A 16,914-nucleotide genomic window follows, 5' to 3' on the forward strand; every position below is an offset into this window, starting at 1 on the left:
AGGCAGACACATGCGCACTTTTAAAATATTTTTATTAACTGAGACAGACCTAAAACCGCAGCTTCTGGAAGAACCATTTGTTCTTGCCAGTCTTGTATCTGGAGGGGGGAAGAAAAAAGACACAAATGAGAGGAGGAATCACAGAAGACAAAACTGTCTTCATGGAGGACAGTGAAACCACACTCCAACATTCACTACCAAAGCCTTCTTACCTCTCCTCAAACTTGACCTTTGCTTCTCGTCGGGCCTTGCGTTTGAGAGCAGGGTCTCTGAAGACATCCTTGTTGACAACAGTTTTGTCCAAGGGGATATCCACAGAGTACCTGGGGACAATGACAGGAAGGGAGGAGCAGCCCACAGGTCGCCAGGGGCCTCTCCCTTCCATTCCACTCCTGGGACGCTGGCATGTTACGGCCTGACTCTACAGGAGTTATCAACACAGGCTAAAGTCCCAATGATATTTTCTGGAAACACCCAATTTTAACAAAATCATCTACACAGATTCAAACCACTGAAAAACTTCATGCTTCCTTCTCTCAATTTCCCACAATAACCCTATCCTATAATACTATTATCCTTGAGAGAGAAAGAGGGCAGGCCAGATCCTGTGTTTTACTGTGGCTGGAAACAAATGGAACAATCTCTCCTTAACACCTAAGCTTGGCCAAGTCAGGGAAGACACTTCAGAAGTGTTTTCACAGGAAAGTGAACAGTGAAGTCGCTCAGTCGTGTCCGACTCTTTGCGACCCCGTGGACTGTAGCCCACCAGGCTCCTCCGTCTATAGGACTCTCCAGGCAGGAGTACTGGAATGGGTTGCCATTTCCTTCTCCAGGGGATCTTGGTTGTCGTCTTATTCAGTACGGCAGAGAAGGGGAAAAGAGAAGTCATTTTCATTTCCATTCTTGAGATGCTCACCTTGTGGGCATGAGGTGATTATAATTATAAACTTTCACAAAAGACTTGATCTTTGACCTCTTGGCGATTTTCTTCTTGCCCATGGCAGCTGTCACTTTGCGGGGATAGCGATCAATTCCAGCCACCAGAGCATGGCTGTAGGGTCGGTCTGAGGTGCCATCATCAATGTTCTGAAGGAGCAAGAATTACATGTTACTAGCCATTTAGGCCCTGTGCTAGAATAACCCTGTCCCTAGGCCTCTCGGACCCATTACTGTAAAAACCACACAGCAAACATTTTAAGTGCTATGCTAGATGCCCAGTAACAGTGAAAAGGGAGGTATCTTTCCCACTGGGAAGGCAGGGTGCCTGGGAAGTAAAAGACTTAAATTGTAACAACAATGAACAATTATAATTAGTGACTGCTATATGTCAAGCACCAGTTCTTAGGACTTTACTCTAAATCTCCTCCAGGGGTAGAGACAGGATGTGGGAAATGGAGGAAGGGGAACCAAGGGGAATCAAGGGCGCCCCAGTTAAAAACAGTGATATAGGTGACCAGAACTTAGGGAAATGTCATAAAAGGCTGGAGACGTAGGCAGAAAGCAAACACCGAAGAGCTAGGTTATGCTAAGTGACCATTTGGACTAGAAAAAATTTCTCCTCTTTTCATGGAGTCCCTTGCAGCGGTACAGGTAAAACTCTACACCTCTAAACCTCTGCAATAGAAAGCAACCCTGCAGTAACTGTAAGGACTGGACATGACGACACCTATAAGACAGTGCCACGGACCAAGCAAGAGTTCATAAACGTTGGCCATTACTATTATTAAAAGCCTCTCTAACAGAGGACAGCATTAGGTGTTAACTACCCAACTGAACTCCCGTTTGTTTATTTTGCGTCTTTCTCAAAAGGTCTCATGCATTCACAACCCCCCCGCCCCGCAATGCTCAGGGAGTAATGCCCCCAAACTGGGTCTTGAATTTCAAGCTGCCCGCCAGACCAGCCAATTCACGGGATACAAAGGCGCACAGGCCCGGGGGGCTGGTACCTTCACGATGACCGCTTTGCGTCCGGAGTAGCGACCGGCCAGGACCAGTACCACCTTCCCGGGTTTCATGAACTTGCCCATTTCTGCAGAGGAAAGAGAAGGGGTCGCTCAGAAATCCGCCAGCTCAGGCTGTGGGCCCCGGAACTTCAGCTGCGCTCACTGCCGTCTCGGTTCAGGTTGCCTGTGGGCCCTGCTCGAAGAACAGGACCTGGGAGGAAGCCGCCAGAGACCGGAGAAGGGAAAGCACCACGCACCACCCCGCAACTCGACCCCTAGGCCGCGGATGGCGGCGGATTGGAAACCCCAACCATAGCCACTACTCACCGGTAGCTACCACTCGGGACTACAGCAGAAAGGAAGAAAGGGCACTTCCGCTAACCTTTCACCCCGAGGAGCGTGATCTCACTTCCTGTCCCGCCTCCTTGGGCTTCTCCCCGCCTCTTCCGAGGCTCTTAGAATCTGTGTTGAAGGAGGAAGAAGCTTTTGAGGGGAAAGTAAAGTCTGGCGGCTCGTTTATTCAAATCAAACTTTATTAGCAGCTCCAGCAGTAGACGGGGCAAAGGAATTTTGTCTCTCTGCGGAAGGCTTTTAAGATGGACACAGCTGCTCCGCTGCTCCACTTGTTGTAGGTCCTTTCTCTGGCGCTAGAGGGTGGGGAGACACAGTTTGAAATTTCCTTTTTTGCCTTGGAAGAATCAGAAACAAAATAGGACATTTATTAGTGCCAACTGTGTGCACTCTTAGGCATAATAACGAGACGAAGGTCAATCAAACGAGGGTGCTTGCCCTCAACCTTTAGAGTTTAGCTATGTCAGAAACCGACTAAACTAAGAGGTGAGGTGAGGTGAGATGAGGTGAGGTGAAGTCGCTCAGTCGTGTCCGACTCTTTGCGACCCCATAGATTGTAGCCTACCAGGCTCCTCCATCCATGGGATTTTCCAGGCAAGAGTACTGGAGTGGATTGCCGTTTCCTTCTCCAAAATAAGAGAGAGAGGTGAAAGGTGATTATAGTGATGCTAGGAGCCGCATGCCTTGTGTCAGGACAAGTTAATGTATTTACGTACATTATCTTTTGATCCTCATAACAACACTAGGAGATAAGTACTGTTATCTCTATTCTACAGTTGAAGATACTGTAGTTTGGAGAGGTTGAGTAATTTGCCCCAAGTCCATAACTAGTAAGTAATTGAGCAAAAAGCAAAGCAAAAGCAAAGTGTTAGTTGCTCCGTCATGTCTGACGCTTTGCGACCCCTGGACTGTAGCCTGCCAGGCTCCTCTGTCCATGGGATTTTCCAGACAAGAATACTAGAGTGGATTGTCATTACCTTCTCCAGGGGATCTTCCTTCCTCCAGTTTGATCTTCCAGGGATCAACTCAGGTTTCCCGCTTTCATCACAGATGGATTATTTACCCTCTAAGCCACCAGGGAAGCTCTTAGACCATGAGACTGTTTGCCAAAGAAAACTCTTCAGGAACTCCCTGGTGGTCCAGTGGCTAAGACTCCACACTCCCAATGCAGTTGTCTTCCAAGTTCAAGAGAAACCATCTTACAGTTTTTGCTCATCTGAACACTTACAAATCTGTAGGTCTTGGGCAAGCCATGGGAACAATCAGGGTTTCATCATTTCTTCTCTCGAGACTCTTTGGGGACCAATTTTCCCTGCAGCCCTCAGGACTTCATTTCAATGGTTTATCACCCTAATTATGTAGCAATACTTACATTTTTTTCCACAGTTTATTGTGATCCACACAGTCAAAGGCTTTGGCATAGTCAATAAAGCAGAAATAGATGTTTTTCTGGAACTCTCTTGCTTTTTCCATGATCCAGCAGATGTTGGCAATTTGACCTCTGGTTCCTCTGCCTTTTCTAAAACCAGCTTGAACATCAGGGAGTTCACGGTTCACGTTTTGCTGAAGCCTGGCTTGGAGAATTTTGAGCATTACTTTACTAGCATGTGAGATGACTGCAATTGTGTGATAGTTTGAGCATTCTTTGGCATTGCCTTTCTTTGGAATTGGAATGAAAACTGACCTTTTCCAGTCCTGCGGCCACTGCTGAGTTTTCCAAATCTGCTGGCATATTGAGTGCAGCACTTTCACAGCATCATCTTTCAGGATTTGAAACAGCTCAACTGGAATTCCATCACCTCCACTAGCTTTGTTCGAAGTGATGCTTTCTAAGGCCCACTTGACTTCACTTTCCAAGATGTCTGGCTTTAGATTAGTGATCACATCATCATGATTATCTGGGTCGTGAAGATCTTTTTTGTACAGTTCTTCTGTGTATTCTTGCCACCTCTTCTTAATATATTCTGCTTCTGTTAGGTCCAGACCATTTCTGTCCTTTATCGAGCCCATCTTTGCATGAAATGTTCCCTTGGTATCTCTAATTTTCAGGAAGCAACAGTTAGAACTGGACATGGAACAACAGACTGGTTCCAAATAGGAAAAGGAGTACGTCAAGGCTGTATATTGTCACCCTGCTTATTTAACTTATATGCAGAGTACATCATGAGAAACGCTGAGCTGGAAGAAGCACAAGCTGGAATCAAGATTGCCGGGAGAAATATCAATAACCTCAGATACGCAGATGACACCACCCTTATGGCAGAAAGTGAAGAGGAGCTAAAAAGCCTCTTGATGAAAGTGAAAGAGGAGAGTGAAAAAGTTGGCTTAAAGCTCAACATTCAGAAAATGAAGATCATGGCATCTGGTCCCATCACTTCATGGGAAACAGATGGGGAAACAGTGTAAACAGTGTCAGACTTTATTTTTTGGGCTCCAAAATCACTGCAGATGGTGACTGCAGCCATGAAATTAAAAGATGCTTACTCCTTGGAAGAAAAGTTATGACCAACCTAGATAGTATATTCAAAAGCAGAGACATTACTTTGCCGACTAAGGTCCATCTAGTCAAGGCTATGGTTTTTCCTGTGGTCATGTATGGATGTGAGAGTTGGACTGTGAAGAAGGCTGAGTGCCGAAGAATTGATGCTTTTGAACTGTGGTGTTGGAGAAGACTCTTGAGAGTCCCTTGAACTGCAAGGAGATCCAACCAGTCCATTCTGAAGGAGATCAACCCTGGGATTTCTTTGGAAGGAATGATGCTAAAGCTGAAACTCCAGTACTTTGGCCACCTCATGCGAAGAGTTGACTCATTGGAAAAGACTCTGATGCTGGGAGGGATTGGGGGCAGGAGAAGAAGGGGAAGACAGAGGATGAGATGGCTGGATGGCATCACGGACTCGATGGACGTGAGTCTGAGTGAACTCCGGGAGATGGTGATGAACTGGGAGGCCTGGTATGCTGCGATTCATGGGGTCGCAAAGAGTCGGACACGACTGAGCGACTGAACTGAACTTACATTTTTATATTAAATTAAAATGTTTTAACTCAGAATATGATGTTTTAGAGTTGGAAGGGACCTCAGAGGTTATCTAGTTGGGCCTCTCAAAGATTAGAGGACAGTTTTAGAGCAGCAAAGTCACAAAATTGGTGCCACAGAGCATGGCACCCCCATTTCCAAGCCTGTGCTTTTGCTGCTGCACCACACAACCTGTCCATTTCCACCTCCATGGTCTTCTTTCAGCTCCCTTATTTGCTTCTGTCTCTTTTGCTGTTTCTCTCTTGGAAAATAGAAACAAAACCCTGAAATCTTATCATTGCCTTGAACTCTTCTCACATGCTAAACTCTCCAAATCAAATTAGTAACTAAGTCCTGTGAATTTCACCTTTTAAGTCAATTTTTTTTCCACCAGCCCCCTAACTGATCCAGCTTCAGTTGTCTTCTCCAGTCCCTCCTCAAAACTTTGGGTGGATCAAAATTGCTTGGGATATTTATTAAATATGCATCACCAACTGAAGAGACTCCAATTTGGGTCTGGAGTGGAGTCATGAGCCACAGGTCTTATTTTGAGAAACTTCTCTAAACACAACTCTTTAAAAAAATAATTGTTTATTTTTGGCTGCACCAGGTCTTCATTGCTGTGTGGGCTTTCTCTAGTTGCGGAGAGTGGGGGCTACTCTTTAGCTGTGGTGCGTGGGCTTCACATGATGGTGGCTTCTCTTGTTGTGGAGCACACGTTCTGGGTGTGTGGGCCTCAGTAGTTGTGGCTTTAGGCCCTAGAGCTCAGGCTCAGTCGTTGTGGTACTCAGGCCTAGTTAGTTGCTCTGTGGCACGTGGAATCTTCCTGGACCAGGGATTGAATCTGTGTGCCCTGAATTGGCAGGCAGTGTGTTATTCACTGTGCCACCAGGGAAGTCCTAAACACGGTACTTCAGGACTGCCTCTTCATCTGCCTGAAATCCTTTGTTGGCTCAAACCAAAGTTTGAACTCTCCCTTCCTGTCTTCCTTGCAGTATAAGTTCCTGTCTCCTCCACACCACCCTTCACATCCCCCCAGGTTCCAGCCAGCTCAACTACTCAAAGATCCAACCTCTTCTGAGCCCAGGGTCTTCACTCAGGCTCTTCCATGTTTCTTTATTCTTTGCCTCCTCTGTAGCCAGGCAAAATCCTATCCAACCCATCCTTCAAGGCCACTGTAGAATTCTCCCAGGCAGAATTCATCTCTTCCTTCTCTATGCTCCCTCAGCAATCCAGTCCACACTTAATTTATTGTAGAACATATTTCAGTTGGTTTGGGACAGTGGTTGTCAGAGTATGGTCCCTAGACCAGCAGGATCAGTGTAACTGTAACAAGTGTGGGAACTTGTTAGAAATGCAACTTCTGAGGCCCCACCCCAGAGCTACTAAATAAAAAACGGGACAGATCCCAGCAATTTAACAAGGTACTAAAATCTCCAATCGGTTTGGTGTTCCTTTGCTAAATCTTGTTCCTTGAAGGCAGAGAGAGGTAAGTCCTGAGCACCTAGCCTGGCCCAAGCAGTTGGTGTGTGGTCAGTAGTGAACAAATGAAGGCAGAGCACTTTGGGAATTTTTAACACCTTGCAGATCATACCATGGACCCTGCACTTTCACTGGATACATATCCATGGCTCCCTTTCATTTTGATCTTGCCTAGCCTTAGACCTGGGCTGACAGTTCTCTCTCTCCTCCTTCATCCTGTCTGCCTCACTCCAAGCCAAGCAGAGACCTCTGTCCTCAGTTATACTGCAGATGTTACCAGTGACTAGTAGATGTGTGATGGCTGGCATGCTTGTCTCTGTCTCTAACACGTCTTTTAAGTTTCATGAAGCACTTGGCACAACAATGGCTGTCCATCTCCCTACAGTCCAGTCATTTGGCAGCTGAAATTTCTGGCAGGTATGTGGAAAATACCTTGACGTCCCCAAAGTGATGGTGAAGTGATGGGGTGGATAAAGGAAGAGAGAGGAACAAAAGATTTCGAAGCAGCCTGATGCAATGAGGTAACATAACAGTATAAAGATGACAGGATTTGGATTTGGGCAACTTGAGTTCAAATCCCAGCTCTTCAAACAAGTAAATAGGAACAAAATATTAACCCTATCTGCAGTAAGGTTTCCTCAACTACAAAAATGGGGATAATATTGTCCTGCCTTACAAGTAGTGAGAATTTGGAAGACACACACACAAAATGCTTCTCATGATGCTAGCATAAAAGCCTTCATACCAGTTAAGTTTTTGTGAGGATTATACTGGCTATAGCACTTATCACCCACCCTAAACGAAGTTATGTTTTTTCCAGTAGTCACGTATGGATATAAGTGGACCATAAAGAAAACTAAGCACTGAAGAATTGATGCTTTTGAACTGTGGTGTTGGAGAAGACTCTTGAGAGTCCCTTGGACTGCAAGGAGATCAAGCCAGTCAATCCTAAAGAAAATCAGTCCTGAATATTTATTGGAAGGACTGATGCTGAAGCTCTAATACTTTGGCCACCTAATGCAAAGAACTGACTCCTTGGAAAAGACCCTGATGCTGGGAAAGATTGAAGGCAGGAGGAGAAGGGGACAACAGAGAATGAGATGATTGGATGGCATCACTGACTTGATGGACATGAGTTTGAGTAAGCTCTGAGAGTTGGTGATGGACAGGGAGGCCTGGTGTGCCGCAGTCCAGACATGACTGAGCGACTGAACTGACTGACTGAAATGGTATCCAGATGAGTGAGTTTTAAAATATGATTTTATTTTTAGTTTTGGTTGTGGTGCGTCTTCCTTGCTGCATGCGTGTTTTCTCTAATTGCGGAGTGCATTTCTTAGTGTGCTGGTTTCTCGTTGTAGAACATGGGCTCTAGGGCACACAGGCTTCAATAGTTGCAGTACGTGGGCTGAGTAGTTCCAGCTCCTGTGCTTTAGAGCACAGCCTCAATAGTTGTGTGCACAGGCTTAGCTGCTCCCAGTATGCGAGGTCTTCCTGGATAGGGATTGAACCAGTGTCTCCTGTGTTAGCAGGTAGATTGTTTACCACTGAGTCACCAGAGAAGCCCCAGACAAATCAATTTAGAAGTGCCAATCTGGGACTTCCTGGTGGTCCAGTGAAGACTCTGAGCTCCTAATGCAGGGGGCCTGGTCTCAATCCCAGGAACTAGATCCCACATGCTCCAACTAAGACCTGGCAAAACCAAAAAAAAAAAGTGCCAAATCCAAAAGTGGTATGTGTCGTTAGATTTGCTGTGGGGACAGGACTGCAGGCCTGAACAGAATGACATGAAAATGCCAAAGGCACTGTTTCGTGAATTTTTCAAGGGGTGGGGGCAATATCACCAAAGCTGAGTTGATCCAGGGCAGAAGGCAAAGAAGAGGCAGAAAGGCTAGGAGCCAGACATTACTCAAGGAAATACTGATCTGGATCGGATGGGCTGACAGCACTCAGACAGATTTATAAACCAAAGCCAATGGTCTCTAAGGTCTTTGCAGAGAAGCTACACAAAATACTATGATTTTATTAGCAATCACAGGTATCATTTTCCACAGTATTTTACACTTATCCTGTTTCACATGAAGGAAGACTCATTCTAATGAATTACCAAGAATATACCTTAAATAATATTTTACCCCCCAAAATTAAGTTAAAATGCACTACATAACAGTGCAGACACAAAGTGCAGCTGGCAGTTTAATACACGAAATGATGCTGAATCAGTAGTACTGGGGAACCTATTTGGCTTTCCAGAAGGTGATACACTTTGCTCATCTTTGGTCAGTCCCAGAGCAGTATGCAAGCTGAATAGCAGATATGAACTAAAAAGGCTAAAATAGACCAAGTATGACCAATCTAGAGTCAGTTTTACAAGGAAATGCTCAGCCCCTTCTCCATCACCAGTGATCGGCCACAGTTCCTACCCCTGCTGTAGTACTATCGTGAGGTCAGACCTCCTCCACCAAGCAGCCTCCAGGACTCCACATTTCCTTCTTGGGAGCTGGCAGGTGCACAGAGGAAAGGTTACTTGCCAGGGAAGATGGTATCCGGTGGTGGTTGTCCTTGTAAGCCAGCTCTGAAACTAAAAGACCATCACCTGGGCCATGACTACCTCAGCAGGGACAGAATTTAGTTCTTACCTCTATGGGAAAAAGGGCTCATATTAGAATCAACCATGGGAAATTGCCTGGCAGTCCAGTGGTTAAGATGTGGCACTTTCGCCACTATAGGCCTGGGTTCGATCCCTGGTCAGGGAACTAAGATCTCACAAGCTTTATGGCACCACCAAAAAAACCAATTGTGGTTAATACCCTTAGAAATACTGTTCTTGGATACTTCCACTCCCGGTTTGAGAGGAAGCTATGGAACAGACATGGCCTCCCCCGATCCTGGGCTCAGGAAGACAGAGCCATTGGTATTCACAAAAGGAATTTAAATTCTGACCCAGGACTCTCACAAACCTGCTTCAAGTGAAGGAAGATGACTCCCAACATGACTGACAGGAGCCTCAAGTTAAATCTCTTCCAGGACCAACAACTCACTCACCACTGTGAAGAGAATGCTTACAGCAACCTGGATTTTCTAAACAGGTGTGGCATGACAAAGGTGTACCCATGACTGACTTCTTTTCCACAGGCTTAAGTACATGTGCTCATATATACACGCACACCAGGGCTGAAGCTTTTAACAAGAGGGTCTCCAGCATATCTTTCTGAGATGCTTAGATGATGGGGAAAACAGACTTTGTATTATCTGGCTGGTGAAAATGTTTTTAGCCCCTCCTCCTAATTCTTGCTTTTACCCTAGAAGATGAGCCATCTATCTCCACTGAGCAAGGTGCTGGTCTGGTGCCAGGGCACTCTCATCAAAAGGCGTCTTTGATGTTCTTGAGCTGGCGCACAGCCAGGTCTACAGGGAGGCTGAATTTGAGGCTGCTGAGGCGGCTGAGCAGGTTGAGGGCACTCTCAAAGCCTGTGTGTGCCATGTAGCTCCAGGGCTGGTAGTGGGGTTCGATGAGTGACCCCGACTTGCAGATGAGGTTCATCCAGGACACGAGACGCTGCTCGTTCAGCGCCATGCACACCAAGGCCTTCAGCTCCGAGTCTGCACTGCGCTTGAAAGGGTCGTGCTCCGTCAGCACCGTGTGGATGGCTGTCAGGAGGCTCTGCTTGGGCGTCACCACAGTGCCTCCTGTGACAGGCAGGGCGAAGGACTGTGAGAGCTTTCGGGCTGGGGATTCCACGTACGCGCGGCCGTTCTTAGCCTGGTAGTACTTTACAAAGAGCTCCCAGGGGTGCATGGCCTCGGGGGCTGAAGAAAAGGCGGGCAGAAGACAGGCGATGGGGGCCATGACGAGGCTCATCCCTGGTGAGGGGGCGTACAGCCCGTGGGCCAGCAGGTCCCTCACAGCCACTGTCAGCTCCTTCCGCACAGCCACGGTCAGCTCGTCCTTGCCTCCCAGAGACAGGTCCTGGAGGCTGGCGGAGCTGATGATGTGGTCGTGCGCCTGGTGTCTCAGGGCAAGCAGCTTCACCCTGTCTACTGATGCCTCCAGCCTCTTCAGCAGGGGAGAGTAGTCCCTGTCGCCCTGGCCCCTCGGCCATAGGGGCTGCGGGATCTGGCCCGTGGCACACCCGAACTGGCTGACGGCAAAGATCTGCAGCACTGCCAGCGCTCGCCGCATCAGGTGCAGCCCTGTCTCCCGAACTCTCTTCACATCTTCTGCCTTCGCTGCATAGGAAACACAGGAACTCATCAGTGAGAGGCTGTAGTGGTCAGAGGTGCCACCTATAGCTTAGAAGCTGAGATTCAGTCTGGCTTCTGACCTACAGTACAGGTCCTGCACGAAGCCAAGAGCCACCCAGGATGGCACCGGACTTACCTATTTTGGTTAATAACAACTACTTTGGGATATAACTCACATAACATTCAACTGACCCATTAAAAGGGTATGATTCAGTTTTTTTTTTAAATATTCAGAGTTGTGTAACCATCCTCTCCCAAAGAAACCATGTAGCATTGGCATTTTCCATTCCCCATTTCTCCCCAATCCCCAGGCCCAGGCAACTGCTAGTCCACTTTCTGTCTCTCTAGATTTGTCCATTCTGGAAGCTGTACTTACTTTTGCTGTTTCCTGGAGGCAGTCTGCTGCTGCCAGTTCTGCTGGAGTCACTTCCTGTCTTCCCACCGGCCTTGCACTCACAGTGTCCACTCCCTGTCTGTAATGGGCTTCCTACTTCATCTGCAGTCAGAGGTTATGAAGAGAAGACCCTTGTTTGGCTTCATTTTGGCAGGTTTTTAAAGGAGAAATACTATTTACTAGTGCCTACTGTGTGACAAGACTTTTACAAATAGTATTTCATTCTGTGGAACAGTGACTAGCAATATACTAGCTGACTCAATAACTATTTGCTGAGGGCAGGAAGCATGAATCATCATTTTATGGAGGAGGAGAGCCAGACTAAAGAGGCTAGGAAACTGCCTACCCTCTTTAGTCCATGAAGGACATGAAGTTGGTGAACAGGGCTGAGATTTTAACTCTATGGTTCTACAATCCATGTCCTTTCCACGCCACTGTGTTGGCTCCCTTACCAAGTGATCAAACCTCTTTAACAGCTCATCAAGGACTGACTCTATTAGGTGCTAGTACTCAAAAATACATATAATTATGATGACTCCAGCCATCTGCTCTGACCTTGGATGAAGTTGATGAACATCTCGAGGTCTCGGATCTGAGTTTTCAGCTGCTCAACCAGCTGTTCTTTCACTCGGGCTGGGTTGACGATTTGAGCCACAGCGGCATCCACACGCTGTCGAAGCTCCTCAGTGGACAGTGAGCTGAGGTCCTCATTCAGATTCATGTCCAGTTTCTTTATTAACTCATCAATGATCACCTACCAAGACCAAAGCCATGAGCACACCCTTTGGAATGTTCAGTGAGAGGGTTAGGGAGAAGGAGAATCTTGACTAGTTGCCTCCCTTCTACCCTTAAATGGAAATCAAATTTGTGGAAAAAATGGTGCAACTACTGATCAAGGTGAGGGCACAGGCCCTTTACTTCTCTTATAGACATAAGGACACTTGATTCCAACAGAATGGCTCTTCTTGCTGCAAATTTTCTACCTGGCCAGGTAACCTTCACTCAGGAGAACAACAGTGTGAATGATCCAAAGTGGCTGATGATCCCAAAAGCCCCACAAGTAGATTCCCTCATGGCCTCCAAGAGAATTGATTTCCCCTAGGCTCTAGACCTTCTCATCCCCCTCTGCGCTATTCTAGGCAACTGAAGGAAAAGCTCTGCAAAATACTCAGGCATGTTACAGCCAAAATATCCCGTGACAATATGAGGAACAATGTGAAAACCATATAATGTATAACTCCAGCTGTGCCAGAAAAACAGCCACATCATGGCTCCAGGAAGACAAACACATAGGAGAGGCTGTGTTCCGACCAGCAGATTTACCTGTCTGCCCAGGTGTTGCTTTAATACATACAGCTTTAAAGTCAGGAGTCCTGGAATATTTCTCAACGGGTGCTGGGGGAAAAAACTAGTTTATAAAACTACTATGAAGTGCCCAAGTAGAATGGTTTTAATGATCAAATGAAATAAATTATTATTATATGACTATTAATAATAACCACCACCACTTAAAAGGCTCCATCATCATATTAGAAAGCTTTGGCACTTGTGTTTCCATGAGTGAATAAAGACTGGTCCCAGGTAATAGTAACATTTTCCTTTGATTTGGGCCAGTGGTGAGCAAGCTGGGAAGGGCTATCCTGTGAATGCTGGAAGGGACAAAGGAACCCGAGGCAGTAAAGGAGGAGCCTCAGGGTCTGCTCACCCGCTGTCTTTCCAAGACCATGGACTGTGGGAGGGAGTCATAATTGCCCTCTTGATAGGCAAATGTTTCCAGGTCATCGAGCTGGGTTTTGAGCTGCAGAATCAGTTCCTTTTGCTTCTCCCTTTGGGTCTCCAGACGTTCCCGTTTCTCCTGCTCACTCTAAGAAAGGAAAAGATTTAGGTTGATTTCACAGGAAAAGGAAAAGTCAGAACATATTAAGAATCCTCTTAAGCCAATAACGACTAGTAAAATATAAAATGCTCCCAAGTAACCCAAATGAAATACAGAATTCATGAGACTGACTCAAAAAGTATTATTTCATCCGGGAGAATATATTAAATGTGTGTTTTCTTTAAGAATTTCTCCTTCACTGGAAATAGGATATGAATACAATGGAGCCTTTTGTTAACACTGCTTCCCCCTCCCACCCCACAAAGTTCTAGTTAAGACTGACACAATTTATTTCATCTAGGAAGCCTTCCAGGAATTAAACATGCCATCCTCCATAGCCAATTCTCCTGAACAGTTGTGGCAGCCAAACTGTGCAAGAGAATCTGGAGGTAAGGGTGTAGAGAAAGGCTTGGTAACTCATAACTAGTTTTTTAAGGTCGAAGCTCCTCCAATATATTGCAAAATCAAATGAATAAATGCAAGTGCCTAAGGCCAAGTAATAGGGATGGGAAGGTAATAAGTTTTCTTAAAAAAAAAAAAAAAAAAAAAAGGCTGGTAAAGTTCCCTAAACAGTGACTCCTTTTTTCACTGTTGGCCACCGGGTTGTTTCTGCATTTAAATGCTTAAAAATCCTTTGGAGAGGTTCTTCCCTGGTGGTCCAGTGGTTAGGAATCTGTGCTTCCACTGCAGGGGGTGTGGGTTCAATCTCTGGGGGAACTATGATCCCAGATGCAGTACCGTATGGCAAGAAAACAAAACAAAAACTCTTTGGAGAGGTAAAGTCTTGCCAATATGTTCTCAAAAACTGGTTCTTCCTTGCCTTTTTTTTTTTTGCTGCACTGTGCAGCATGAGGGATCCCTACACCCCCTGCAATGGAATTGCAGTGTCTCAGTCACTGGACTGCCCAGGAAGCCCCTCCCCTGTCTTTCTTGAGTATAAAGAGCAAAAGCAGCAAATTATTTGCAGGTGTAACCCTGCATTTTAAACTAGATATCTATAGGATATTAAAGTTAATCTTAAAATGGTACTTACCAAGGCCTCCAGAAGTAAGGTATGAGAGAGAACAAATGAAAAATAACAAATTAACTTTTGTTTAGCTACTTAAAAAAGCAAGTCTCTTGCTTTAGTTTTGTCCAATAGAAAAGCAAGCCTTTTCTCGGGGGATACTGCTCTCCAATCCTTTCCCAAAGTCGCAGTTTTTTTTTTTTTTTTTTTTTTTCAGAATCCTGTTCTCCCCCACTGAATGAAAGCCTAGATATCCTTTAAGAGGTTTCCTCGATTCCCCCAGGCAGAACCGACCACATTCTCTGTATTTTATACACACTTTTACGCTAGCTCATGTTACATTATAAAGATCTGTGTAGGAGTCTGTCTCCCCAGTTCTATGAACTCCTTAAGGGCAAAGGCCTTGATTGTACCCCTAGGGCCAAGCTCAGTGTCTGGCACAGGGTAAGCTCTCAGTATACATTTGCTGTATGTTACTGAACTCAATCATGTTCAGAAGGACACATAACTAAATACTGAACTCATGGTGAAAGTTGTTTAACTGGCCCAAAGGGAAAGAAGTAGCGAAATTTTGTTTTCATTGTAAGCCTTCCCAAGCTATGAAATCCAGGAAGAAAGAAACCAGTCATAGATACTGATTCCATTTTCATGAGTGTACAGCTGAACGCTTCACCTGCGACGATAATTACTAAGTACGCTATCTACCGGAGTATGGGCAAACAAGTTTACTAGGTGAGAACAATGAGCTCTGGTGCAAGACAGGAAATAACAAATAATTTCCTGTATGAAGTGAGATAAAATACTCGTTAAAAAACCTGAAAAACTGAAACCGATACATACTAAATCATTTGGTTCAAACACATCCCCGCTTTGGTGCTACTTGTTCGCTTGTCAATATACGCTCACAAGACTGCAGCTGCACATCAGGTGTTTGATTTCAAAACTTTTTTTTTTCAGTTGTACTGTGTCTCCAAAAGTAAAAATGAACAGCCAAACATCCACAGAGAACCTTTGGTGCTCCTCACTCCTGAACAGAGCCCAACCACAATAATTCTATCCTATTTGTTCCTTAAAAGCCTGGCAATTTGGGGACTTGTGCAAGGAGCTGTGGGTATGTGGAGAGAAGGGTGGTACAGTAAACACAGGATTGTACTGGAAACATTCAGATTAAAATAAGCAAGTCAATATCTGCTACTGATAAGTCTTCTTGGCTAAAACCAATTTTAGTGGGAAGAAAGCCACATGTGGATTGTAACCTAAACAATAAAAAGGTGGGGAAAAGAAAGCTCAACAAGCTACAAGCTATCTACAATTATGCACTTACAGAGGTTCAAAAACTGTAAGGAAATGTTGCCTGTGGATGTCATACAAATTCTCAGTACTTAGTGTCAGCTAACTGAATGAATCTTGTCACAGCTGCCAAAGGTGCTTCCTTCAGAATATCTAGTTATTAAGTAGGATGGGAAGGAGTTTTAAAACACCAGCATTAGTAAATTTATATAATCAGGAGTTGTGTTTCTTTCAATTACTGAGACCTTACTGTTTACCAAAGCTCTCACACAGGAGAATCTGAAGATAAAAAACATTCTCTAGATTCTAGGAAAGCACAGATAAGGAGTAGATCTAAATTTCCATGGATTTCAATTCGCTTGCTCTTCGCTAACCAATTTTCTCAATCCCTGGGGTCGGGGTACTCCATCAGCAAACGTGCTCAAGACTTAGGTACTGGAAGCGATGACAAGTGAATGGGAGCAGTATTGTTTCAGCTGGTTGCTCTGCTGTCTGAATACTCTCCTCGCTCATCCCTCTTTTGCCTTTTATGTCATCACATCTGCATCTCTTTCCACACCTTTGGTGGACACCTCTCATCATCAGCTTCCCAGTCCTCTCTGTCTGGTCTCTGTCGGGTCTCTTCTGGGACACGCATACCCATCTAGAGGAGCCGGTTCCTCACCAGTGCTACCTGCTTTCGAGTTAACATCGCCACCCACCCAGCCTTCTATTCCCATATCCCTCGGGGCCCGGCCCCAGCTGTTCACCTGGTCCTCGCCCCGTAACCGTGGTCGGTCCCCCGGCAGCCCGTCGCCATCATCGCTGGCGGGGTCCTCTGAGCCCCCGTAACCCAGGACGTGAGGGCAGCCGCGGAAGGCGAAGTCCTCGAGCTCGCGCAGAAGGCGCTGCTGCTCCGCCGGCGCCCCGCGCACCACCTGCCGCAAGCGGAACTGCACCTGCGCGAAATGCGAGGACAGCGCGAGCAGCGCCGAGTCCAACCGCCGCCTCTCGGCCCGCAGCCGCCTCAGCGTCCGGCCGGGGGAGTCCGGCGGGGAGCCGGGGACCACTCCGGGCTCCTCGGCCGCCGCCTCTTCGGAGAACGCCGCCGCCCCGGGCCCGGCCTCCGCCACCGCCCCTACTGGCGCCCAGCGCACTGCCTCGCACGGCGGCAGCGACTCCTCTTCCTCCTCCTCTTCGTCCTTCGCCTTTGGTCCAGCGCCCACCAGCCCCGTTACCGGCTCCGCAGCCGCTTCGACAGCCGCCATGTTTCAGGAAACGCCGCCGCACGTCAGCCGCGCCCCCCTGCTGCCATGGCAACGGCGCGCCAGCTGG

General features: G+C 46.5%; 2 protein-coding genes across 6 annotated transcripts; both read right to left on the bottom strand.

Moving 5' to 3' along the window:
• Positions 1 to 15: 15 nt before the first annotated feature.
• On the bottom strand, positions 16 to 9,258 carry RPL27 (ribosomal protein L27). 4 transcript variants are annotated; one of them, XM_040245361.1, is made up of 5 exons: positions 9,252 to 9,258; positions 1,947 to 2,029; positions 917 to 1,086; positions 213 to 323; positions 16 to 98 (listed from the first exon to the last, which is right to left on the bottom strand). In XM_040245361.1, exons 2-5 carry the CDS (start codon positions 2,025 to 2,027, stop codon positions 50 to 52), a joined length of 411 nt encoding a protein of 136 aa, XP_040101295.1. In that variant the 5' UTR covers positions 2,028 to 2,029; positions 9,252 to 9,258; the 3' UTR covers positions 16 to 49. The 4 variants fall into 4 exon arrangements, with proteins under 4 accessions (XP_040101295.1, XP_040101292.1, XP_040101293.1 ...); XM_040245358.1 differs by lacking the exon at positions 9,252 to 9,258 and adding an exon at positions 2,271 to 2,437; XM_040245359.1 differs by lacking the exon at positions 9,252 to 9,258 and adding an exon at positions 2,271 to 2,347 and having other exon boundaries at positions 1,947 to 2,136.
• Positions 9,252 to 16,870, bottom strand: RUNDC1 (RUN domain containing 1). Of its 2 annotated transcripts, XM_040245289.1 has the most exons (6): positions 16,350 to 16,853; positions 14,338 to 14,343; positions 13,134 to 13,292; positions 11,984 to 12,182; positions 11,411 to 11,530; positions 9,252 to 11,019 (listed from the first exon to the last, which is right to left on the bottom strand). In XM_040245289.1, exons 1-6 carry the CDS (start codon positions 16,845 to 16,847, stop codon positions 10,154 to 10,156), a joined length of 1,848 nt encoding a protein of 615 aa, XP_040101223.1. In that variant the 5' UTR covers positions 16,848 to 16,853; the 3' UTR covers positions 9,252 to 10,153. The 2 variants fall into 2 exon arrangements, with proteins under 2 accessions (XP_040101223.1, XP_040101224.1); XM_040245290.1 differs by lacking the exon at positions 14,338 to 14,343 and having other exon boundaries at positions 16,350 to 16,870.
• Between the last annotated feature and the right edge of the window lie 44 nt (positions 16,871 to 16,914).

The sequence above is a fragment of the Oryx dammah genome, unplaced genomic scaffold, assembly GCF_014754425.2.
Source record: "Oryx dammah isolate SB20612 unplaced genomic scaffold, SCBI_Odam_1.1 HiC_scaffold_8, whole genome shotgun sequence".
In the NCBI taxonomy this organism is placed as follows: Eukaryota; Metazoa; Chordata; class Mammalia; order Artiodactyla; family Bovidae; genus Oryx; species Oryx dammah.

Bases quoted from the DNA above. Each gene is read 5' to 3' on its own strand.
- RUNDC1 (XM_040245289.1), bottom strand. From the start codon at position 16,847: ATGGCGGCTGTCGAAGCGGCTGCGGAGCCGGTAACGGGGCTGGTGGGC. The intron at 12,183-13,133 runs GTGAGCAGACCC...TGGTCTTGGTAG, and splicing joins TGGTCTTGGAAAGACAGCGG to GTGATCATTGATGAGTTAAT. The intron at 11,020-11,410 runs GTAAGTACAGCT...TTTCCTATGCAG, and splicing joins GCCTCCAGGAAACAGCAAAA to CGAAGGCAGAAGATGTGAAG.
- RPL27 (XM_040245361.1), bottom strand. From the start codon at position 2,027: ATGGGCAAGTTCATGAAACCCGGGAAGGTGGTACTGGTCCTGGCCGGT. The intron at 1,087-1,946 runs GTACCAGCCCCC...TTGCTCCTTCAG, and splicing joins GCAAAGCGGTCATCGTGAAG to AACATTGATGATGGCACCTC. The intron at 99-212 runs GTAAGAAGGCTT...TCCCCCCTCCAG, and splicing joins AAGGTCAAGTTTGAGGAGAG to ATACAAGACTGGCAAGAACA.